Consider the following 26702-nt stretch of genomic DNA (forward strand, 5'->3'; position numbering starts at 1 on the left):
AGGGTACTCCAAAAATCTCTGGTCATGTGACTGACTTCCTCTTAAGTTCGCCTTTCCCAACTTCTTACTCTGCCACCCACATGTGCTCCCAAACAAGCAGCTGTTTACCCTTTTGCCACTGTCCCCGATTTTGCTGACTTGATATCCTCATTTGGTTTTTACGATATAGGTGTCCTGGTGCTATCTACCTTGGCCATCAATTCTGTTAAATTAGTACTGCTTTATTTTGCCCGTAGCGTGCTGCTGTTTCTCATCCTGCTGTCTTTTTAAAAGCGACGCAAATCAGGGTTAACCATGGGCACACATACCTTAACATATCTGTTTATCTTCAGTCCCCAGCAAGAGGGGTAACAAAAACAAAACCAAAAAACATTTGATATACAAAATAAGCTGATGGTAACACAATGCCAAAAATAGCTTATTATGTTAAGTGCAAGGGAGAAAAGCCTTGATATAAAGCTTGATTGCAACAACATTTCAATTTACCAGTTTAAATACAAGACTTGCATTAAAATATTTCTTGAGATACATCTCTTGCTCTCTAAGGTGATTTTTTTTAAAAATTTATATACACGTATCCAGTTGTAACACTTGACAGTAGTCTCATGAAGCATTCAAGGAGTAAAACTTGATAAGTACACACTGTAGATATGAGTGGTTAATGTCTGTATGATTTCTTCCTTCAAGGGTTTATAACATTATGTTGAGTACTTAGCCTCAGACAGGTGACCAGCCACCTGATACAGTATAATAGCCCCAAGCCCTTCCCCAAAGTCCCACAGTCTATGCTTCCAATGCTCACTGGATCCAGATGGTATTGCCTCTTTCTGGTCTGCGAGACTCCACTGTTAGTTCTCCAAAAGTGGAGAAAAATTGCTCCATTTCCTTCTGCAACATATCATTCCTCTTCTCTGCATCTTCCTTGGCCCGTTCTGCATTACGCATTTTGATTTCTACCATTGTGAACTTCTTCCGCTCTTGATCCAGTTCTTCATGCAGGGCCATCATTTCCGTCTCCAGGGTGAGATTTCTCTGCTCCAAGCTGTGAAAACGAAATAAAAGCAGACAGCTTCTGAGCAGCACACTCCTCTCTCACTCGAGCAGAAATACACACCACCACCAAGTTCATACAGGTCTTTTCATTCACAAAGCTTAGATTGAATTTTTGAGAGGTGTATCTACAAACCATGGCTTCATCAGTGAACCATTCTCACAGGGCAATCTCTTCGGTAGCTCATTTAGAAAATGCCTAATAACAGCCACTGGCAAGGTGCACAGTAGCAAACAGCTCCATCTAATTCTCCAGGAATAGGCTAAGTATCCCTTTTACTTCTGGAAGTGTTGACACCCAGCTCCTGCTGTAGTTGCACTAGTGTCACTTACAGGGTCAGAATAATGCCCTGAATGTCTTTGTTTCATGCTAATCTCCTTTTTTCAACTGATTTATCTGCTGTATCTATTTGCAAATACAGATCGATAGTTTAAAAAAAACTGCCATTGACATGGTTTTTGTCTAGAAAAATGACCCCATTTCAGATCTAGCTTTCCAATGGAAAGCATTAGAAATCCTAGTGGTACTGAACACACACTCATCATGCATATTAAACATTATAAGAAGTGCTCTACTACGCTGCATGCTACACTGAAATAGTGATGTGGGTGAAAGACTGCAATATTCTGTATGCTGCACTTTCGGTGGCAACTGCTGTTACCAGTAGCGCGCTCATGTTGTGATCCAGCTATGAATTGCACTGCCAGAGGTACCAATGCAAAGGGCTGCCGTGCAACAGAGGTGAGAGCAGAAGACAAGTCCTGAACAGCTTTGCTGAAGAGCCTTTATTACAAAGAGAGCACATTCAGCTCTGCACTGCTGTGCGGACTAGTTAATGCTAAGCCCAGACTTTGAGGTTATTCACTGATCGTTACGGCCATCCATCCTAGCAACCTCATTGTGTGCGAGAAGAGTCCATGCTATCTGTAGACGACATGGCTCTCCCTTGCCTTCTTCAACAGGTCCGAGCTGTGAAGGAAAGGCTCAGGCAAAGCAGCAGCGCAGAGATAGGACCGTGAACAGAGGTAACTCCCAGATGCAGCACACTCTCAGGTGGAACAAGGACCCTGGAAAGGAGTTCCAGCAGTCTCCGATTCCCAAAAACTACAGATGGAATAAGCCATGGCACTGGTTTCACTGAAAGATGATGCCCAGTTGCCCTTCTCACTCAGTCTCTGGAGAACAGGCATCAACTAATTAAAACATTGTTAGAGCCTACTGATTTTGTTAACTAGATTCTACAGAAACTCACAAGGTTCTGACTATTTTTGATGCCAATAGGATAGCGTGTCACAACTGTGGCAAGCAATTGCTCTGAAACAAACCCCTTTGGATCATGATATCACAAAAGCAACATCAAAGTATGTCAATACTGAAAGATGGGAAACTCAGTGGCAAGCACCCAGTGACTGCAGCTAGTGCAGAATGCGAGCAAGACGGAAGAGGGAAAAGTTCTTGGATTTACTCTGCAAGAGGCAGTCAGATGGTAGACCCAAACCGTCTTACCTTTTTATCCTTGTCTCATACTCTAGTTTTTGCTTGGCCATCTCTTGCTTCAAGCTGGACACCAGGCTGTGCAAAGCACTGTGATTGTTAGTACTGTTGGCAACAAATGTTTCACTGTTATCGCTGCTGCTGGTGGCTCGGCTGCTGTGGCCCCCCACACTCCTTCTGTCACTTTTGTTCTCATAGTCACCTGGGTTAGAGAGGTCTTCATGTGGTGGTCCATCCAGCACAGAGTCTTCAAAGTTACCCGCATAAAAGTCCTGCTCAGGGCAGGTGGTGGTAGATGAACGACAGGAGTTGGACTGCTCAGGGAGGGATATTTCACAAGAGGATGTTGACCAGGTGGCACTGTCCACACTCTGTTTGTCATCAGAGTTCACCATAGAGAACTGCTGGTGGACATTGTCATAGGTGGAAAGCCTGTTGTGCTGGCCTGACTCACTCACCAGTTCTTTCTGTTTGTTGTCCCTCAGCGTGACATAGCCATTGGGCACCCAGCCTGGGGTGCGGCTGTTGAGGGTGTTGCTGTGCCCATCTGTGCTAGAAACACCCATCCGCACACCTCCATTCTGCACGCTGTGTGTGCCCATCTTAGTCACTGGTCCTTTCAGGGACGATGTTCTCCTAGTTTGCAGGGTACAGTTTGGTAAGGTCTGGCTCTTCTCAGGGCCCTCCACAGAACTGCTGAAGGACCCGTTGGTGACTATGCCACTACCTTTATTAAAAGCAGGATTTTTTTTCACCATGAGCGGTGGGCTTCTGGTGACATCTAGTTTCTGGATGCTGTTCCTGGGGCTATTTGTCTTGCTGCCTGGCAGAGCCGTTGGAGACTCATTGTCTATACTTCCCCTTTGGGGAGACTCAGGTTTGTCCCAAGAGCAGCGCCTCATTGCTGTCTCCTTGGTGGTGGTGTTCTCTTTGTTCTGTAGCTGCCCCGCAATCGCTTTCTTTGGCATTTCATTGTTGTTGTTGCATACCTCGGGTCCCATCTGAGGGTCTGCATCCTTGGGAAACAGCTCTTCATGTTTGCTAATCATCACTGACATTAGCTGCTGGACTACTACTGTACCTGAAAGGAGACACCAAGCATGTGGTCATTAATAGCTTGTTTTGTTTAGGGCATAAATATACTTTATCCACCAGATTCCACAAATACTTAGTAAACATTCAGCTTATACAAACATTTATGCAATGCATCCATCTCTAACACTCGGAATGTTTAACATGCCTGAAGTGCCTCCGGCTACTGGGCCAGATCAACACCACCTCTTCCTTCCAACAAACCAAGCTAGCAGGCCTCACAGACCCTCTAAGAACAGGAACTTTTCTTAAGAAGCTATTACCGTGACAGTAACTGCATCCCAGGAAGACCACAGAAGGAGATAACAAGTAGCAAAGGAAAACATCATTATAAGTGATGTGTTTCAACTCGATGTGGCGATCATTTTTAAAACCAAAGTCATTCTGGCACAGCACTTACATTTAGTAGTTTAACAGCAAATGGGCAGACAAGGGATTTGCATTGCTGGAACACAGAACGTTTTGGTCTTCTGGAGCAAAACAGAGCAGTAATGTGATAGAATTAACTTGATGTGAATGCCTTTAACCACTCTGTGGTGAGACTATAGGCAACCAGGAAACTATGCCACATTATAGCACAATACGGAACTAATGCAGGACCACCACTTGCTACTTGCTGTAATAAATGGCTACCTTTCCTCTTAAAGAACAACCCCTTGGTGTGCACACCACTTGACTGCACTGTAATTTACACACTAGCATTTATAACTAGACTTGGGGTAATAAAGATGTAGACCTCTACTTTGTTAAGCTCATTAAGGATTATTAAGAATATTTCAGGAACAAGGTCAAGATAGTTATAATGACCACCCCATTTTTAAGCTCCTAGAGAGCTTTCAGAGGCATGCTGTGCTCTTCAAGTCAGTAATTTCCCACCGTGCAATATCATTTCACATCAACTCCTTTGTAATATTCTGGATCTTTATACCCCACCCTTTTAAAGTACTACTACTAAGAGCCAATTCAATGTGTGTACTTGACAATATTTTTTTAGTGTTCTTGTTTATTTGTTTGCTAAGGCAAAAATCATACATTAGAACTGTGGAGCAGGAAAATTCACTTAGTTACTCCCATGGCACATTTAGGTGTATTCCTTCTGAGAACATTAGCTGTTATGTGCAGAATTTTACTACGAACATTGCACTGTACTCAGGCAACTTTTACCACTGCATTTGACAGGAAAAAATTGCCCCATGATTGGAATTCTGGAAAATCTCTCTTCAACCAAAAAACCTCAACTCCTCATCCCCATTATACAGGTATGGTTACCCATAGCTGCGTGTTTGACTTTGAATGATTGTGCAAGAAAAGCACTCTGTATCTTCCACAAAGCAAACAGCAATGAAGAAGGGTGGCCGTGAGCACTAGTCAATGTACAGTCTTTGTTAAAAGTTCCTATATGCCATCATTTTAGTGCTAGGGCTGTTGATAAGCAGACTGGCAGGCCAGAGGGTTGCTTTCAAGAATTGGAAAAACATATTTTCCCTTTCCACCCAGTTTAAAAAAAAAAAAACAAACAAAAACTTTCTTGCTCAAACTTTAAAAAAAAAACCAACAACAAAACAAAACACAAAAAACCCCCCACTAACTTTAGGAAGCAGCCAGTTCTGGAAAAATATAAACCTAGAAAATAGTATTTTATTTAGGAATGGCTAACTCGTCTCTCCCCATCCCAAATCTCCATTCATCTCCCCTGCCCCAGTTAAGCTGAAGATACATGGTATCCCATCAGTAAACGTCATCCTGCAAGATACCGTTCTCATTGACTTCAGTGGTATAAATCAGCTCTGTGACATCTCTCTCCAATTCCAGTCTATTAAACAATTTGCAGTACTTTTTGTACTACTTAATGCAAAAGCATGGGAAAAAAAGGGACAGTTTGCTGTTTGACCAAGAGAAACATTCACAGCAGTTATCTACCAGGCTGCTAAGCTCTACAGAAGTGTCAGGGTAAAAGAAGCTACTATTCCAGTCAGTCTGGCAGTTCTGTAGGTACAAAGACACAGGTTGAAAGTGAAGTGATAGGTAGTATGTGCACGCATGCGTGCACACACAAAAAATGTAACTCCTGCGAGAGACATGACAAGACAGTTGACGAGGAAGGAAACAAAGCAAGACTCTTCTGTTTCTCTCTCAAAATACCATGGGGAGATGATGCCAGATGTGTAAACTAGGACTTCAATGACACAGTGAAGCTTATCTCTGCCCCCCCGTATCAGGTAGTCGCAGTGCATTTGAGACAAGTATGTGTAGAAACCAGGGGGAAGCCACAAATGCAGATTTAAAGCTGCACAGGTTTGATGATACTCATGCGCAGTCATAATAAACATGCACATAAATTGGACACTTGCTCTTGCAAACCCTTTTGAGTCAAATGCATGACCAAACCATTCTCTGTGACAATGAGAATCCAGACGTTAAAGTGAAGATGATGATTAAAAACCCTTTCCACATTAGAAGGTTTTCTGGCTTGTCTGAGCTACTGTTCAGACAGCTAAACCTGGGTATTCACTGCTTTCATACATGGTTTGGAAATGCCATGTTTCTGTTCACAGCAACATAGTCATCATGTTAAGAATTAAAAGGAAGAAGGAGGAAATGAAAGACTTCAGGAAACCAAGTAAATGAACAAAGTATATGGGGAATTGTTGTATCTGGGGAAGAGAAAAAGCATACAAACTCACAGACAAAGAATAAATCTACACACTCTCAAATAAACTATGAACACTGCATTTTTGAGTTTTGGTAAAATTTTCAGTGCAGGGTCTGTGTACAGCCCTGATTTCTGAGAAAGTTTGGTAAATCCTACATATTAAGAAAAAAGCGTTTGGAGGGAGAAGAGGCATCCTGTACTTTATGGAGAATTAAAGTCACAAAGATTAAGCCTGGGAGGAAATTATAGGAGGATATTGTCATGGCTGTATTTTTGTCTTAATCACAGCAAAATGCTACAGCTGAACATTGCTGTAAATAACAGAATGCAGCTGACAATTTTATCACTGTTGTGCAAGAAGGCATGTAATGTACTACTGCCTTGGGGGGGATTCTATATGGGTCACTGCAGTATGAACCTGTACTAACTTCTTCTCATCCTTAAGAACCGCAGGTAAAATATTAACTGCACTCCAACCACATGTGCTGAATAAGAACATGCCATATTTGCAGCAAGTTTTGAGAGAAAAAGTTCATTTTTAGTGAAGTTGCCAGGGCAGCACAATGTCATGCAAAGTCTGTTTGCAATGCTGCACATTTCAGTCACTTTTATAGTAACCTGCAAGATTTAACCCAGAAGTTCATTCAGGTTGAAAAATTCTGTGTCTATAAAACAGATATATGGAACTTACTGCACATACTACATGGACTAGTATTTACTGTTAATAAACGTAAAGACATTCCTTCTTTCTATTACAAGTTATGTACCGTAAGCTCACCCTCCATGATAGTCAGAGGATCTTCCACTTTGGGGCGAAGGATGTTGGGGCCAAAAACGGTAGCCAGATTTTGCACACTCATTTTGTTTATGCCTGAATAAGACTGGACTTCATCAAGGAATCTGTGGGGAAGAAAGAGGCCTTTAAGGAACATGTAAAAAGGAAAAAAAAAAAAAAAAAAGTCAAAGCATGTGATGGTTTCTTAATATAGTTCAAGTATTCCATTCCAAATCCTCATGGAACACCTTGAAAGCTCAAGGCTATTCTCAACTTCTTCCGATTTTCTTCAAAATGATACATTGATAAAAAAGATTTAAATCTCAACCTGGACTGACTACAAGATAACTCTGTTGAAGATGGTAACTTTCTCCAGCATAATTAATCAACTACTTGGCTCATAAAATATCCTCAAATTGCAACTATGTAAGATGTGTTTTTTAAGATCTTACACGTATCCATGAAACTAATCTATATACTACAAGACATACGCATTTTTCAAGGATACCATGCTTCAGGAGTGCACAGCCAAGGCCAATAACTGCAGTTAGAAATGGGAAAACCAGGGTCCTATAAAGAGGACAGAATATATTCACTTCTGCCTTCTAGCTTTTCTTCCTTTCATAAGCAGGCTGCACTCAGCAAGTCATAACTGTGCACCTTGATAGAGCAAATCAGTAATTAGTCATGCAGTAAACCTGTATTTTTAGTGCATTCACTTAAGTTCACCAATCCTCTGACTGTGAGTAATGCTTTTCCTTCAGGGCACATTCACAGACCCGTTTGTCTGTCAGCTCACAGTTATAAATACCATTGTGATATTCTTGCAAGAGCACTTACCTACAGATATATTTCAGCAGATTGTAATTGACAGCTGGCAGGCTCTTCACTTGCTTCACCAGTTCTTTCAGGCCCTTTAAGAGGTTTAAGAAAAAAAGAAAAGAGAAAAAAAAAAAAAAGTGGGGAGACACAGTTTCTTAGTATTTTACCAGAGATTCAAAAAAATGTCAGCAATTCCAAAACAATAAACACATCACTGAAACAGCAGTGTTAAATGCTATATACAGGTTACCATCAGGAACAGCTTGTAGAACCTGTTTTGGATGGGAAAAGCTATATTTGGCTAACAAGGATTAGCTCTGGATAAAAACAAACAAGTAAATAAATAACTTGGTTTCATCCTGTCTTTCCCTTCTCTTTCACTCTTTCTTTTTTTGACCAGCAGCTCCATTCTTCCTCCTGCTGATAACAAGGCTGAGGCTTCCAGGAACAGTTCTGGTTTGAACTAGTTGGCATTTTCATATGAGAATCTGTTTGGGTATTTTACCCAGTTCTGGTCCGTACTAGATTCAGACCAATAAACAGTTATTTCAGTTTGTGCCCACCCTGGGAATGGGACAAGTAGAGTATCACACACTCATTTCTGTGTGGAATGAACAGCCCTGTGCAAACAGACCCTGGCTATGCTCCTTACCAACCAGTGCCTTTAGACTCTTTTTCAGTATGGGGTTTTGGTACTTTGCTAGCATCAGAAGAGTTTTGATTAAAGTATGTTAAGAAAACAAATTCAAATCAAGACAGGTGGATCATGATAGTGCACAAGTTTGCTGATTGTGGGCTAAGAAAGGAAACAAGATGCACAGCTCTCTCCCTTAACAGTGACTGCACTTTTAACTTCGGCATGGAGAAAGATCAACTGAAAATCTAGTCAGACAGCCTTATAGCTGGACTGCTAAGCCACCATAAAGAGGACTGCAGTGGCTTATCACCCATAGCACTGAGTTTTCACAAACTGCCAGCACCAACAGGCCACTGTAATTTGAATCTTGCTTTCAAAATGAATTTAATAAAGTGCTTTGTGGCATAGTTGCAGAGGAACTATGTAAATAGACTCTGGACAAAGCCAATATAAAATGACTAAAAATTTGATCTGAAAATGAGTATCACTGCAAGTATGAACTGCCTGATGACCAACTGGGAAGCTGTCAGGTGGCTTTATGTTGAAGCTAGCAATGGTTAGACATACACAACACACACAAGCAATAGCTGCAACTTTAGCTCTGAGGATCCCCCGCCATAACTTGTGTGAAGAGCAGCTCGAATTAAACCAGCTGAACAGCCCACTCCCACCTTTTGCAAGCAGCTGACAAGAATTTGCAAGCTGTAAAGGTCAGCAAAGAAACCAGTCTAATTTCAGTGGGTGTAAGAGATAATGACCATAGAAGACAGTTTGCCACAGATCTTTCTCGCCCCCCCCCCCTTCCATCAGATGGGAACAACTGCCACCTCTGCTGTTGGTAGTCATCAACTGAAGGCTCAGAAAGGAGACAATCTCTCAGTTAGAAAAGAGGAGCTCCTACTCATTTTAATCAATTAGAAGATTAGGTAGGAGGGGTTCCAGTTCTAGCAGGATTTGAAATGTCAAAAAGGAATTAAACAGAAATAACCACCTTAGGAAATTAGGGGAGTAGATTGAAATCAACAGAATGAGCCTATCTGTATTTACTTTAAAAAAAAATTATCAGGGTTGACCTCATTACCCACAAGCACACAGAACAACATAAAAACCAGCACTTAGTTTCTTATGTCTTCAGACTAATATATAGTAGGCCCATGCCACTGCAGGGCACATATTATCAGTCAGAACCCTTATTTTGCTCATCTGTGTTATGCTGTTTTAAAAGAGTCTGGAAGGTGGTCCACTTCCATCTTTTTGAGGCTGCCTGATTCAATGATAAGCAATGAATACAGTCCGTAGGCCTTTAATCAAGTCAGTAAAAGCTGGCATCCTGATGCTTAGAAGGGGTCATCCTGATTTAATGGCAAGGGTTGGACAGCAACTACCAAGACCCTTCCTTTTACAGTTCAGAATGATAATCCATGAAAACGTTAAGTCTCTTCCATGCAAAATGGAAGCTATTGACCACAACGATGTTTATTTGAACTGGATTCAGTGACATGCAATAGATACAGCTAAGGTTATGCTACACACTTTTATTTAGACTTCCAAATGACCTAGGTGGCAACAATTTTCATATAAAACCAGCCTCAATTAATAGAAGTACATCTTAAATTAGGATATTAGGATTCCAGCTTCTCTCCTCCTCAAAATCGGAACAGGTTATAACATGCCAACCTTTTATTTCATCTTACTCAAATTGCCAACTCACCATTTCTTCCTCCTTGCTGAGCATTTTGGCACAGGAAAGAAAATCTTCATATTTTGCATATGGTATGACTGGTTCTGGGAGTTCCCTTAGGTATAGCTTAAGCAGTGATGCTACCGTGTGCACATCTGTATTGCTGTTGGGTTAGAATACAAGAAGTCATTACTGTGAATCGGGATACTACTGTGAGATTGACAGGCTAAAAACTATTGCTTAACTTTTCCATTGTCACCCCAGATTTTACTCATCAGCAGTATACACATTTATAGATCATATCTGTAATCTGGGGGGGGGGGGTTGGGGGGGGGAGGGGGGGTTGTCCCATAAAGAACTTAGGATACCTGGCAAGCCAGAGTCTGTCAACTCTGCTGATTTATTACTATAAATAATTACACAGAAGGCCCTATTTACAGGCACAGGTACTGAGAAGGTCCTGGCTCTCACTGACAGGCACCTCACATCAGGCATGCAAAATCCATCTTAACTAATGCTTTTCATTTTCACCTGAGCCAGAAACCAGGCATTATATTTACACAGTGAGGATCATCCTCCTACCAGAGATGGCCCCAGCTCCCAAAGCATGACCAGCATGTCTCTGTATCACCATCTATTCTGGTATCAGTATTAAGTAAGCAAGTTTTAAAGGAGACCATATATACCACAGGTGTTCAGTTGAAACTTCCCCATCTGAATTACAGTTCTTTCCCTGGCATGCATCTTTTTCCTATGGGCTCCCACAAAATGATTACTGTGCCTTTTAGCTGTACCGTTACACCAAAAAAATAGATATACTTTACACATAGAACCATAAATCCACGGGAAATGAGTTTTAGCTCTATCCTGTACCAAGTAAGCTAAGGCATTGCAAGTCACCAAACTTAGAAAATGTCTGAGTGCTAGCACCACAGGTAACATTATAGGGCTGACAGTCAAAGACCTGGTATGACACATGCTTTCTTCTAATTACATTTGCAGAAACTTAAGATTTTTTTGGATACAGGTAATATGAGCCTAGGCTGTTTATCAGGCATACTAGAAGTAAGAAGATGGGGAGAAAGATCAAAATCACAAGTTCAGAGTATGCAATAAAACTTGCTTAAATGTTTCTGTGGTGTGTAAAGTTACATTGTAGTAACTTAGGAGTACTTCTCTAAAAAGAAATAAATAGAAATAGATAAAAACTAAAAGTTAGCACAAAGAAATCTCTTGTGTTACTTCTGACTCCATCTCTGGATTTAGCTACTCAGGCATTTATTCAATATATCCCTTACTGGAATGTTCTACATGCTTTCCCTGGTTCAGACAAAGAGTTGTACTGCAAGCTGATATCTTTTCCTCTGACTTCTGAAAAATCAAAACCCCAGAAATTATGCTAATTTCTTTCATAAGAAACAGAAAATGCACAGACATTTCTACAATATGCATTATTGTGCATTTTCTTTTTCTTTGAAGACTTCACACTTGGAACATTTTTTAAACTCACAGTCTCTCAAAGGGAACCACTGGTATTTGATGCACTTAAGCTTTACTAGAGGTACATTAATCATTATTTTGGAAAGATCTGTTAAAACAATAATAGCTTTTTACTAAGTTAAATCTTAACAAGAATGATGGGAACAACCTTAGATTAACGTGGTATGGTATGAGCAATCCAAGTCAAAACAGAAGAATAGAAATGATAAAGCACTGTATGTATTTAAATGATAACCACCCCCACCCTCCTCAAAATAGATTCCCAGAAAACATTTCTATTTCAATCATGAATAATTCCCAGCCAAAATTCCAAAAAGCGTTTTCTAGAGAAACTCGATAAACAAAGCACTAATGCAAATTCACATTTTAAAGGAAGGTTCAAATTCTAATCCCTTGATTGCAACCCTCTACTTGTAGACCAGCTTGGATCCAAAATGGGAATCCTGTGTTTACACCACCCTGCTCCTCAGATGCATATATAACATATGTGAGGAACAGTACTATATATAAAACTAGATATACTTGTACTATTTTATAAGATTTCAAATGCTAGCTCAGATATGGCCTCTAGCTTTGCCTTCTACCTATCCCCAATCTAGATGCAAACTAAGCAAACTATAGCTCTTCTTGACATCCTGGCTAACAAAACTCTACAGACTGTACAACCTGAGGGCTTAAAACCCACACCCCAATAATCTCTCAGGTAGTTGCTTACATGTCTTGTTGCCATTGGTGCTAGTTTTTAGAGCACAACCATGCCATGCCATGCCCAGACAGTTGCCACTATTCAGCCTTATCCAAGAAGCAAATTTTACAGACATCTCTCTAGTTTTCTAAGTTGTCGGAGCATCAGGAAAACAAAAAGCAAATACAGAGGGAAAGACTTTTGCTAGTCAGACTCTGAAGGACAGCAGCAGCCACAGAGAGCAGATATGGACTGGCAGCCTTAGGACAGTGCCCTACATTGCAGCATGAAAGGGAGCACAGGCTCCCTTAGTGTGGCCAGCAGGAGCAGGGAGGTGATTGTTCCCCTGTACTCGGCACTGGTGAGGCCACACCTTGAGTACTGTGTTCAGTTTTGGGCCCCTCACTACAGGAAAGACATTGAGCTGCTGGAACGTGTCCAGAGAAGGGCAACCAAGCTGGTGAGGGGCCTGGAGCACAAGTCTTATGAGGAGCAGCTGAGGGAACTGGGGTTGTTTAGTCTGGAGAAAAGGAGGCTGAGGGGAGACCTTATCGCTCTCTACAACTACCTGAAGGGGGGTTGTAGTGAGGTGGGTGTTGGTCTCTTCTCCCAAGTAATAAGCGATAGGACAAGAGGAAATGGCCTCAAGTTGCGGCAGGGGAGGTTTAGATTGGATATTAGGAAAAAATTCTTTACTGAAAGGGTTGTCAGACATGGAAACAGGCTGTCTAGGGAAGTGGTGGAGTCACCATCCCTGGAGTTGTTAAAAAAATGTGTAGACATGGCACTTCAGGACATGGTTTAGTGGGCATGGTGGTGTTGGGTTGACGGTTGGACTTGATGATCTTAGAGGTCTTTCCCAAACTTAATGATTCTATTCTATTCTATCAGTCTGCAGACAATCTAACTCTGATTGCTCAGCATCGATGGTCTTTCTGAAGATTTTATTATTACTATTTTTATTATTTAAAAAAGGAGAATTCCCATACCTTGCTGAAGAACTGAACCACATCTTTCCAGAGACTATTTGCATAAAACTAGAGAGGCCTTCCCAGAATACAAGATTCAAACAGGTTGAGTGAGAGAAATTACTCAAGAACAACTAAAATTTAGCACACAGGTCTCCAAGTTAGGGGATTAAGCAGTTATCTTCCCTTCTTTGTACTGCCAGGATCATGCTTCATGCAATACATAAGAATAATTTTATTTTACACCAGTCCCTCGGTGTGAAGTGGAATACTTGCTCCTTGAGGGCACAGCAAATGGGGGATAAAAAGGCTGAAGAAGAGGACAAAAGCCCTGAAAACTGATGCAATTTATAAACTTCCTCCTTTCAGTGTGAAGTACTGATAGACTATCACTGCGAAGGGTTAGTTGAGTGCTAAAAACTGTGGCTCTACCAAGGAAAAACTGAGAAAGAAATGGGAAGGCAGGATGCCAAGGAGCGAGGGAACAGTAAGAAGTCTTGTGTTCTCAAACTAACCTCCTGAAATACATGCTGTATACGAGTCTACAGAAAGGTGCTTTCTGAGCTGGGGTTAGAAACCCAGGTCCCAATTAGTAGATGGGGACACATCTGCAGTTTTTTTAATGATTTTTTTTTTTTATTTGCTTCTGCTGACCAAATGCTAAGGCAATACTGCAGACTGCCACAAGATGGTGGGATTGCAAAATAAGTTTTTGGAAATTTTGTTTTGTTACATTTTTTTTTCTTAAACTGTACTGGAACACTGCTTAGGACTTAATCTATCTATACAGAAACTACCATAAAGATTTTGACAGCATAAGCAAACATACATACACACACACACACACATATACTGCCTGCAAAGCTCTTTTAAGAATTGGATTTTTTACTTCTGTTTAGCAAGAGTTAGACAAAAGCTAGAAACTTTCTTCATTCAATGTAAATATTGGTATAAAAATGTCAATATTTTTATAATAATGTAACTAAAAGAGTGTTTAATATAATGAGATCTGTTTAGCCCTTGCAGTCTAGTATTATTTTTTTCACCTTTTGTTTTAAAATACAGAGGAAAACTTTAAAATGGCAGACTCAGTTTTAATCCATCTGTATTTTAGGTGTTTCAATCCACAAATACCATTAAGTGCATTTCAGCCACAGAGGACAGCTGTGAGTTTCAAAGCAGTGCTGAACTGCAAGCTCTGTTGAGGATCGGGAGCATTTATTTCCCTTTCCAGTCTGCAGTGTTCTATCTGCAGTCTGCAGTGTTCTGCCCACAGTCTAAGTCAACCAACAGCATTTATGTATCTGCCTTGAGGCCATTTGTGTAGTTTGCAAGAGGTGGATCTTTCCAGGGCCTGTAGAGGACCCTTTCCTCCTGGACTTTTTCTAGCTACAGCTGATCAGTTTAAGACAAGGCAGTGTTTCTCCCTTCAAACCTGGCCTTGCTTATATTCTAGGACCATTACAGCTACAGAAACTTAATGATTGTACCTAACTTGGTATTTCTTTTGCTATCTGACAGTGTAATATCAAAGTGTTCCATGATTACACATGCATAATTAACATGATTAAAAGTATTCATTAACAAGTATTAAAATAGAGTATGTCAATTCCAGCTGAAAATCCTCTGTTATCTAAATTGGAACGACCCTCATTAATTGAGGCAGACTTTCTCCAAGTGCACAACGAATAATTACAAGCTTGAAATAGGAGTGACAAAGCACAAAGCAGAAAATTGAATGCAACACAAAAAGCAACAGCAAGCTGAGAAACAGTCTGTTTCAGCATGTCATGCTGGCAAGTCTGAGAAAAATTACTTACCTCACTAAAACATTAATACTGCTTTACTATTGACATGTTTCCAAAGGAGCATCCCCCACTTCACCACTGTCCATGCAAAGGCATTACAAATGCAAATGCACCACAGACTCTCCTTAGTCATCAGACTACACATATTCAAAGCCCCATTCATCTGAACTTTGTCATTAATATCCCTCACGACGGCATTGCTGTTTTGACAGCACTTTCCTTTGTGATACCACAGACACTGTGCAAGTGGCTGTCAGACTGATTAAACTGCCTGGAGTTTTTCACCCTCTCTACCATAAACAAAAGTTACTGAAGCCCAGCAGGTCATCAGAAATCCACGCATAACCCTCACACTTGGACAAGCAGACAGCATGTTCAGAGAGCTTGGAGTCAGCGCTTCAGAGCACAAAGCCAACAAGCTCCTCATAAACTCTCAGAGAGGAAATATTAACAGGGCAAGGTCACATTACAAAAAGATTAATGCTGTGCCAAGAATAGCTCTAGATCATGATGACACATAAACAGTCTGCATAAAGAACAAACAGTAGGGAACAACAAGCTGTGAGGCTATAATTCAATTTAGGAGTTCTGGTAATAAAACAAACGACAACAGTACAGTTCAAACAGTTTGTGTATCAATACCTCCCAGAATTACTAGAATTACAGCTCCATCATTTCAGATGTATCACAGATCACAATCCTGGAAACAGTCTCCCTCACCAACATATCCTGTACCCACCACATTTGCTGACAGTGTCCCTGTTTAGCTGCATTCAAGTCTGTAGAGCAGCTCTCAGACCAGTATAGGCGTTTTCCTGACATGGGAGGATGATTTCCTAACTGGCTGCCCAGTGTGTAACTGCTGCCAGTATGCACACAGATTAAGTGAGATGCTAGAGCCCATGATAAAAACCAGTGATGAAACACTGAGTAAGCAACATCAAGGGAATATTACAAATGTGCATAACTACGTATAGGAGAATCAAAGCATTGTTACTGCTGAGAAGCCAGTACCCAGACGCTAGGAGGGCAAAGCCTGTGTTCAGTAATGTTACGGTGAATCAGGAGTGGTTCGACTGATTTGGGGAGTTGGGCTTTGGTCCAGAAATTCAAAGGTGAGGTCAAATGCATAGCATAACTGGTTGAATGTCCTATGTGATTTTTGTTCCCCTGTGTAGCTATCTTCAAAGCATTACTCTCTATATCATTTTCCTATATAACACATATCTAGTACAAGCAGTACCATGCCTCATGTAAGTACCAGCTAAAATTTTGCCTACAACTTGTGAAACACATATAAAAGCATTTACCATTTTAAGCCCTGAGCTGTCTGTCCTCCTCCCCTTGCTGTTGCAAGAGCCTGGCTCTACTTTAAGTTAACACTGATCTCAGTTCTTGTTTTTCTGTTTAGACAGAGGAAAAAAACCCAAACACGTAGTCTGCTCCTTTGTGCTTGTGCTCATGATTTTTACAATCCATGCTACCTTGCAGGGACCCATTCAGGGGAGTAAGTGCCACAAGGAATACTGAAGACTGACAGACTCATATTTCCAAGTTAGACATCCACTTCAGTAATTTTAAGAGCAGCTAATTCATTCAGGTTAGAGAGTGCTGCTTTAAAAGCAGCAATGAAGACAACAATTTACGACAGACAAATGAAAAGACAAACTCTATGGAAGGACATTAAAATACAGATCCTTAAAGAGAGACACAAGTGCTTTCAGGTAAGGTGGGCAGAGGCCTAAGAAACAAATGGGTTCCCATCAGGGAGAAAAAAAATCAACCAGCTCCAGTGAATATGCTGCTGAATTATTTTATCATTTGATAGGTTGTTCAGAAAGGCTGTTAAGTTTCTGCAAGATTTTGCAGGGATTGCAAGCATATGTAAAACATGAAAAAACACCACAAATAAACTACCTGTTCTTGTTTACTGGAAGAGAAAGCCACAAGTCTTGCAACCCTAAGTAAGGATGCTTTAAAAACCACACTCTCAGACCTTCCACACAGTAACAAAATGTCATCCTTTCTTAAAGGTGACCATGGCCATCTAAGAAGTCATTTGTCATTGGTAAGTGAAATACATGACTGCCTTTTTTTTTTTTTCCTAAGTCACAGCTGACACCAACTCCATTTCTGAAACTGAAATTCATGCGAAGCAACTACAAATGTTCATTCACTGCCAATAACTAAAAACACACTGTCCTACAGCAGGACACCAATTAAACTGATTTAGTGATGCTTGCATCACACTAGAAATGTGTCTCCTAATGTGTACTTAATTCCTAGACTAGGTTAGAAAGAGAGCTGGAATGAGACAGGACATGGAATTGGCTCCAGAGACATAACTGATGAGCAGATTGTGAGGATCGGGGAAGGAAGCCTGGAACACGCAGAAGTGAACAGGAATCTTCGCAGGCCTAAGGCCATTTGTGTTTGGCAGGAACCAACTTTCTAGTGAAGACTTCATTTCACATAAAAATGTTTTGTTTAGGGATTACTGCACTTTCCCACCAGGAAGGAAATAAAGCCCCTTCCTTGTGAGGAACTATCTGCTTCTAAAAAAAATTCTTATGTACAGGCTTGTATTTGGAAAATAAAAGAACAATGTTCATAACCAGTGATTTCCAAGTCAATGTCTAGTTGCAGTCTGTACAGTGCCAGTGCAGGCTGCAGCCCCACTGAGACAGGTCCAATTTCTTGCATTCACCAAAATTTTAAAACATTCTTTGTCTCTGGAGCAGAGTAAGAATTGTGCATGTGCTCCTTCTCACCTTGAGGATATTACATTAGTACCATCCTCATCATTGTCTTATTTTGCTTCAACAATCCCAGTGATTAAATGCACAGGAACATACCAGTTCTACATTCTGGATTATCTGGCTCTGGTAAATAATAGTTAGCATTTGACAGCTATCACATACTGCCACTTACATACCCTCTTCTCAGCTGAATGCTAAGTAATATTGTCCTATAACGTGCTGCATTCTTCTTTAAAGAGAATATAAGTATGAGAACCCATGAGAGAATGTAATAGAGATTTTGTTTTGCTAAATACGCATTTATGTGCTTTCCTTCTCTCTTGTGCACATACACAAACGCAGGCAGGTGACCTATGTAACTTTAAACTCTTCTGAACTGCTGGGCTATACATCAGTGATAGTAGTTATGAAAATCCAAGCCACATACATCAATCGCATAAGTATTAATATTTGTTTCAGTGACATTTCAAATATTTTTTTCTCCCTGAGCAATCTTAACTCTCATATCATCTGGTAGTAATTGTGATGAACAGTAGATGGAAAGAGGTAATATAAAAAGAGAAATCCAATTTTGTACCCCTTTGAGGTAAAAATTGTAGAACAAACCCTTATGTTCTTTTCCTTATACAGTACCATATTCGCTATGCTAATTTTACAGAACAAACAGTCACAATCCACTTTGTATCATTACATGATACAATGTATGATTTGTAAAGGAGTTGAGGGACTTTAAATTTAAAATGTAAGCCACACAAGCAGAGAGAAGCAAATATCCCAAGGGCAAGCAAAATGGATTCCCCAGAGGGGACAATTTTACACAGAGGTGAAGCTGTACTGGAAATACCAAGGATATTTCAAATAGTAGCAAGCATGAGTGATTGCCTAATTGCACTGTTAGTTCCTTAAAGCAGATTTCACAATATGTGCAGATACATACAGAGGGAGTGAGGTATTTATTGATTTTTGTTTTTAAACTGACATAGAATTTTCAGTTGGTTTTTTTTTTCATCACACAAAAGGCTTCAGCAGTTTTCAGTTGTAGCAGCTGTACCTCCCCTTTCCAAGACTGCGAGAAATGCTGATGTTCCAGTTTTCATACTAGGAGGGCTGGGATGTTGGGTGTTTAAGATCAGATACTGGGTTTTCTCATTCTGTGAGTATGAGAAATTTCAAATACTGGTTCCATTCTCATACACATAGCTCACAATTCTTCAGCAACATCTTATCCAACTATAAGATCAAGATCAAATTAATACATGAAGGTTTTTGCCACTCTCCGACTTGTCTTGGATTCACTCTGTGTTTTTATAACCGACTTCAGGATCGGAACATACAGCTGCTAACTCATGTGAGAACTACCATTTTTCAAACATGCTTTATGTTTCAAAACATGGCTGCATTTTCTTTTGAGCAAAGCTATTTTACTACTTCTTTCAAATGTGCCACATTTTTTGTGCTTGCATTTGTTCTGTGGTCTTCTTTGCCAAAGGGGTGCAGATAGGAACGCAAAAGGGAAGGAGGGCAGGGTCTCCAGAGAACCGTGGACAGCTGCTGAACTCTGGGCGAAAGAGCAGATCTGTGCCTTTGAACATCATCTCCCAACAGCTGTAAGGTGTTTTAAGATGGTACAACCATCTTAAAACAGAGATGACATTTTAAAGGAATACTAATCATGGCTGTACGATCTTACCTTTGTTTTTGCTTTTAATTCTACAAGTTACATATTTTACTGAATTAGCTAAGAAAGCATAGAGAAGAAGGATTAGTTAATAATAATTTCTCATACAAACATACACAAGCCTACACACACATTTCAAAGCATCTTCACTTGTTCTAAAGTCTTTGTTTGACTTAGGTGCACTTATACACAGAAAGAATGTCAGTATGATGAAAAATGGCAAACTCCTCAAACATCAGCTCTTTGTATTAGTTCCAACACTGATGACAGTAGCTAGTCTTTCTACCAGTCAAGAGCCAGTGATGCAGCACCACTATGGAAGCATGACCTGGATTCCACTGTTTTGTGCCTCATCAACAAAACCATCAGCTCAGCTCTAACTGCAAAAATCTTTATTATTATTGATGTGTAAGAGCAGGCAAAATGTAAATTAATAAACAGAACCTAGGTAGATTTTGCACTACCGGACTTTTGACTAATAGTAACATATAATTACAGATTAAACACAGTGGATCTGGAGGTTCATGACAGAAAGTAAGCATGGACCCCTAACATATATTTTTTTCTTTTCTCTACAGCAACTTTTCATATTGTAGCCACTTTCCAAGAGCTCAACTTGCTAAACAGGTTGCATCAAAGCTGGAGACCATGCTGCTGTTGAGCAAAATGAAAAGTTACCCCAAAACAAGGTAATCACATAGGCACTCTATAAACACTCTGAAATGAACTTCACCTCAAAAGTTTACAAATGGAACAAAAGGTTGGAGGAAAAAAGTAGATGCCCAATGGAAACAATAGCAGAGATCAGAACAGAATTTATGTCTGCTTGACTTCTAGACCATTGCTACACCTCAGTCACACCTCTCCAAACTCAAATGTGAAAAAGTAAACAGAAAAAGTACTCTTCACAATGAGACACGCAGACATACAAGGTCAGTGTTCTATAAATTCTCAGCTTCAGAAGCAGAGCTGCAGGACCAGCGATTTATAGGCAACTCCTGCTGATGTTTCTAATTGCTATAGTAGAGATTATGTGCCTTCTTCACAGCAGTAGCATGTAAAAATCTCTTCTCCATTTCATCTGCTAAAGCTCAGCTAGCATGCCTGTTCCTGGGGCTCATTAGTGTGTACTACAGATGTTGCTAGATAACCTTGCCAAAAAAAAAAAAAAATATTATGCAGCTGAGCCCTAGTCTCATTTGTTTTGAATAGATAGAACTTGTGCACCTCTTTCAAGCAGTACCTGTCAGTGGGGTGTTCAGTACATCATCTTCCTGGAGTTTGGGGGTGACTTGTTTTCTTAAGCATTTCCTCCACAATTATTTGGCTTACAGGCACGGAAAAAAGAACCTTTTGTTTCTGCCATTCACATACCTGTATCTCTGGTAGAGGCTGTGCCACAGACATGACCAGTAATATTTGTCTTAATGTCCAAGTAAGGAAAACATACCCAATGGATTCTTCTTTACCATTTTTAAATAAGTTACGCAGTATTTGAATATTCAGTGAGTATGCTACAAGCATTTATCAGCTAATGGTGTCACTTCCCACAGTCCTCTGGCTCCTTAAAGCTATTTTCTGGTCAATTATCCTAACTCTCACCTTCCAATGAGAAACTAATAAACCTCATAGAAGACAATTCACTTTTCCAGTGCATTATAAATTCCTGACATTTCTTAAAGTGAGGGTCAGGACTGAGGAAACTGTTGGAGATAAAACAGCATTACAGATGTCTGCCTTCTGTGCATCTGTGATACACATACTTTAATGCGTAACAAATTTGCTTACTTCATAGGAATAGGGAAGGGAGGGAGGTAAATGATTTCCAGCAATCAGGTTCATATCATGGCATGTTTTTGCACTAAAAGATCAAGCTATGCTTTCCTTCCTGTTACTTCCGTTGCTATCAGTCAAAGGTCCCACAAAATAAATGTAACCTGCCTCTTCCTCTTAATTCACATTAGACCCTCAATTGGAGTGAAGTATCCTGATTCCATTTTGGAGGTGTGTTATGGATGTCACTTAGGGCACACACTGAGGACAACCACTGTTTAACAGTCTCTTGAAGTGGAATTTTACTACCATCATATTAATTCTGATCAGAGTTAAAAGGGCTATGTGGCATTCATAATCCACTGGTTCTGTTTCTCTGATTGCACACTCTGAATATGTGGACTACTGCTATGAATGCTTATAGGAGGAGAGCTGAACTTGCACAAAAAATTCATCTTACAAAAGACTGAAGTCATACACAGCTGTGTGAACAGGACTGGGTTCTTCCTTGGCCCAGAAAATTCTCATTAGCTTTACAAAACTATAAATATTGGAATACAAATTGGACCTGGACCCTGACCCTCAAGACCATGTAGGTTTGTTATTATGGTCACAGTGACTTTTATTTTAAGACCAAAGGCCCCAAATTATAAAGGAATACATAAAAATACACTTCCCTTCCAGTCAGTTTTATAGGCCACAGAACATATTGAAATTGGTGATAAGAGAAATTCCTCCTTTGTGGAACTGACTAAATGCCAGCATCAGCACTGTATTTCAAATGATACCAAGATCAAGGTAATTCAGGTATTTTTGATTAAGCCAAATCATTAGTGATACTTTTCCTAACCAGCTTTTCACAAATGGAAATTCTCCAGAAACACTTTGAAATTAGACACTGAAGTCAGAAAAAAAGGAAGACATTTCAGAGTGATAATAGGAAACATATAGAAAAACCTACAAAAACATGTCATTCTATCTGTTGCTGCCACGTGTTTTACAGCACCGTGGGTCAGCCAGTACACCAGATCATGTCCTGTCTAAGCTTCAGGGAGTGGGGGACAGCTGGAGGATTTTACCTGTCAAAAGAAGGCTTCTCTCCACAGTCAAATGCATCCTGTAACTCCTTAACAAGATTAGCCTGCCCAGGCAGTCGGAAAAGGCCTTCTTCCTTTAGCCCCCGCTGTCGAATAAAATCCACACACTGTTCCACCAACATAGGAGCCAGGCGGTTCCCATATCGCTTTTCATATCGGACAGTATCTTCCAGCTTCTGGCCAAAAATACCTGCATGAAAGAGAGATGTGACTTGGTTGAGATTCACAAAAACATTTGAGAAGCCCATGTCTTCTATTAGAACCCATGCAATTCACAAGTCATTTAAATGCACTGACAATTAACCTACTTCTTTCTTAAGAATAAAGCGCTCAGTTTCACCTTTGATACTCTCATGGAAATACAATGCTGACATATTTTACAACAATGCTCAAAAACGTTATTTAAAATAAAATACTGTGTGTGATTTTTCAGACTGTAAGCACAGAAAATATAGAAATAATACAAATAGGATTTTCCATCACAAAACTTCTGATTTAAAAGTGATACACATCTCATCTTCTTTTTTTCATGCCTAATTATCTATAAAAAAGTAAGTGGTTCCTGTATCAGTTTCAATGGCATATAAACATTACCTTTACACACGAAGGGCAAAAGATTTATAAATATAACTCAGGATTTCGTTCCCACTAAACCAAATTATTAATTAAGTTTTCCCACATAAACAAAGACCATTCCTATAACGTATTACCAATTACATTATCACTGTCTGCTTTAGCAACAATAAATTTTGTGTATGAAAAAAGATCCCGACATGAAAGGTGAAGTATGTCAGACAAACTGCAGGAAACCTGCATTCGTACTTAACCTCAGAAGAACATGGAGGTTTTTTGACAGAATTAACTTCAACCCTGATCTGAGGATATCATCACTACCCCTGGAAAGACAGCTACTCTTCGTAACTTATTTTGCCTTTGCCTTTCAAACTGCAGAGCCAGCCATCACAGTCAGCATCACAGTGATGTTCAGGCGTGTCATCTGTGATGGAAGCTCTCTCTTGAGACCACCATTTGTTGAATAGTTAAGTATTGGGGCTGAAGTGAGGTAATTCAGTTTCTATATATAGCAAGAAAATGAATAGTTCTAAGGCAGTCATGATCAGAAACTAAAGACCAAATAACTACCTATGCTTGGAAGGCTCCTTTTCCAATTATGTACACTATGAAGTCGGGGCGGGTGGAAATGCAGTAAGTCAAATTGTGCCCTTCACTGAGCACACAGTTCCTACTGGTTTAAAAATATTCAACAAGGAGAACAGAGTTGTTTTGGTTTTCTTTTTCTAAAGAAAGTGCAGAGTTGAGCTAGTCAGCTTTTGCTTTTGGCCCCGAAACTTCATTCACCCATTAATTACAATTACATGAACAAGTAACCACAAGCTAAGGTACCATTCAGGTTGAAGCATCCTTCAGGGTAACCTTCAATGTGTACATTTTTCCTCCAAAAAAAGAAAGATAACTCACACCTCAGTTGTAAGGGGGAAAGTTGCCTTACATATGCTCCAGGCTGTTACAGCAAGTGCGTAGCAGCTGTCAGTCACCCATACTGAAGGTCTGGGGTTTGTATTTAAGTGCAATTGTTTTTATTGTAGCACAGGAAATAACTGGAGAGAGTAACTGATGTCCAGCTAAGACATCCAAAAAGTATTGTGGGATGCAGAGCAGCACATTTTGTGATTTCCATGGTACCCACACCTGTGGATGCCAAAACCAGCAGTAGGTAAGGGGACTGAACATCACACGGTCACTCTTTCATTAGCTCACTTTTTTTTCATGTTGTACAAAACCCCAAACCCAACAATTAGCAATTAAAGAAGGCATTTTGGAATTTCAGAGTGAGTCAAGCTTAGAAGAATACTGACTGGTGTGGAGTATTTGGTGTCCACAAAGTTCAGCCTCTTCACACTGGCAAAGAAGTTAAAATATGTTTTCTTAATTCTTACACACCTTCCTAACCTCCTGCAAACTGCCTATGGGGATGGCAGGAGTATTAAATCAATGCAGGTTTCTTGTTTTTGTCTGACTTAAGAGCTGCTGCTGGTCAACACAGAGGAAATCCTCAAGTCCCTCTAGATTTTCTAGACTCTCATTCTGAAAGTAGTAGAATTAAGGAGGAAGGTCCACTGAAAGTCAGTTAAGGAATCTGCATGATTATGGGAGTTTGGGGAATTCAAACTCCTTAATATACAAAAAGGCTGCTGTTCAGAATTGTCCCTTCTCCTGGCTCAACAAGCCCCACTTCCTCTGCCTCTCCTCAAAGGGTGTGTGTTCTAGCTCCCAAGCATCTTGGTGGCCCTTTGCTCAACTCCCTCCAGTTTTATCTCCACCCCACCTTTTTTTTTTATGGACAAAATATTTGGAATATGGTCTAAAAAATGCTGAACAGAGGCGGTTAATCACTTCCCTCCCTCTGCTGGCTCTGCTCCTGCTGGTACTGCCCAGGCTGTTGTCAAACCTTCCCTGCTGCCAGGTCCACTGCTGGCTTGTGTGCAGCTTACTGTGCCCCAGGGAACCCAGGTCCTTTCTGCAGAGCTGTTTCCCTGTGGTTATTCCTTCTTGGGTGTAAGACTTGGCCGTCCTACTCTGGTTTGTCCTATGAACATACAGTCTGAACTTCCCTTCAAGAGCCCGTGAGATCTCTTGGTTTTAAACACAAGAGTTTTTGCCTCTTTTCAAACAAAATTAATCAGTATAAGATCAGACATTCCAATTACAACTCATGCCCACTGACAGTACAATTAGTATGAATAAGCTTTGTCCTATTGGCTATACTTTCTTCTCTCCATGCTAACATTCTTTAATCAGTAATGTGCATATTGCAGCTTACATTTGCAGAGGAAAGAGTAAGTTCTCAAACCTACCAGACTGCTTTGAAACTCCTATTACTAATGACATCGCAGTCAAAACACTTCACTTTCTATTAATACATTTTGGGGGATGCTGCCTTTTTTTTTTTTCCTTTTTCTTCATTTTAGAATTGGTTTTCAAAGCATGCAGAGTGGGAGCAAAACAAGTTCCTATATTATTATAAATTGCTGATGCACAACACAAAATGTATTGAAAACAGGTGGCAACCATAAAGCATTAAGATGTCTGTAACTACTGTCAAACAGTATTTTTTTAAGACAAATATAAAGTAATGAGTGATTCATATACAAAAGGTGACATATATCAAATGGATATGACAAACTTGGTTCTGTATTGTAGCAGCAAATCACAGGTACTGAATGAAGAAAACATTAAAAATATATATATATGAGGAAAAATAAAACCTGATATGATGGAGGGGTAACCAGTGTCAAGAAAAAAAAAAAATTAATCCAAATTGGAGCCTAAAATTTCCCGGCTCTGGTCCTTTAAATGTAAACACTGAATTGTTTCTACTACTGACTGCAATAAGGTACATGGTAAATTAACGGACTTTTACTGAGACACTTAAAATACACATAGCTCGGAATGCCTGAAAGAGACAGAATAACTACAGCAGTAGTCTCAGATCTGACAGACTGGATTCAGATCCTACACAATCCTCAGAACACAGGTGCATCAAGTCTGGCCACATACATACTTCACGGCCGGATGAGTAGGTGTATGCCCCACCATCCTCACATGTCAGATAAAGCCTCAGGGACTTGGCTCCCCATCTGTATGAATGGTGATAATACTGTATCTACCTCACAGGCATGAGGATCTCCACACTCAGCTTTGGGAAGCTCATAGCTAGCAGGGCAATTCTAACAACGATGTAATAACCTAAAGTTAAGACCTAAGTCTCATGGAAAATCACAACATCACACTTTGAAGTGCTTCTGAAGTCACCATTTACTACACTCTGTGTTCTCCAATTTGTTTGGAATTCCTCTCAGGCAGGCTTGGTTTGGTTTCAAAGTCTAGGCTGAACTTCTCCAAAGGAAGTTATTTCCTTCACCTAACATGCAGAACACTGCACCAGGCAGCACTTGGCCATGAAAGGAATCAGTCATGATAAGCCTGCATAAATATTGACTTGAAGTTACAGACTTGCTGATGCGTTATGGAAAAAGTACTCTGTTGCCAGTGGCAGAAGTGGCAGAAACATGACAGCTCTGCCTCCACACCATGTTGTCACAAATTTTACCTTGTTCATCATCTTTCTGGTGCCTGTTGGGTTTTTCACCATTTTGGAATAAAAGGATCATTGCCCTGTAAAGCTCACCTTCTTCCACTGTCCCTTT

At 40.2% G+C, this 26702-nt stretch overlaps 1 protein-coding gene across 11 annotated transcripts in view; it reads right to left on the reverse strand.

Moving 5' to 3' along the window:
• Positions 1 to 305: 305 nt before the first annotated feature.
• The window catches only part of ARHGAP24 (Rho GTPase activating protein 24), a 282678-nt gene continuing 256281 nt past the window's right edge, over positions 306 to 26702 (reverse strand). For all 11 annotated transcript variants that reach the window (XM_052773169.1, XM_052773161.1, XM_052773152.1 and 8 more), the window contains 6 exons: positions 22456 to 22663; positions 10236 to 10368; positions 7906 to 7979; positions 7069 to 7190; positions 2558 to 3626; positions 306 to 1042 (listed from right to left, as the gene is read on the reverse strand). In XM_052773169.1, coding sequence (XP_052629129.1) covers positions 799 to 1042; positions 2558 to 3626; positions 7069 to 7190; positions 7906 to 7979; positions 10236 to 10368; positions 22456 to 22663 — 1850 coding nt within the window. In that variant the 3' untranslated portion in view covers positions 306 to 798. The remainder of the gene's footprint in view (positions 1043 to 2557; positions 3627 to 7068; positions 7191 to 7905; positions 7980 to 10235; positions 10369 to 22455; positions 22664 to 26702) is intronic.

This window comes from Harpia harpyja, chromosome 2 (assembly GCF_026419915.1).
Source record: "Harpia harpyja isolate bHarHar1 chromosome 2, bHarHar1 primary haplotype, whole genome shotgun sequence".
Taxonomy (NCBI): Eukaryota; Metazoa; Chordata; class Aves; order Accipitriformes; family Accipitridae; genus Harpia; species Harpia harpyja.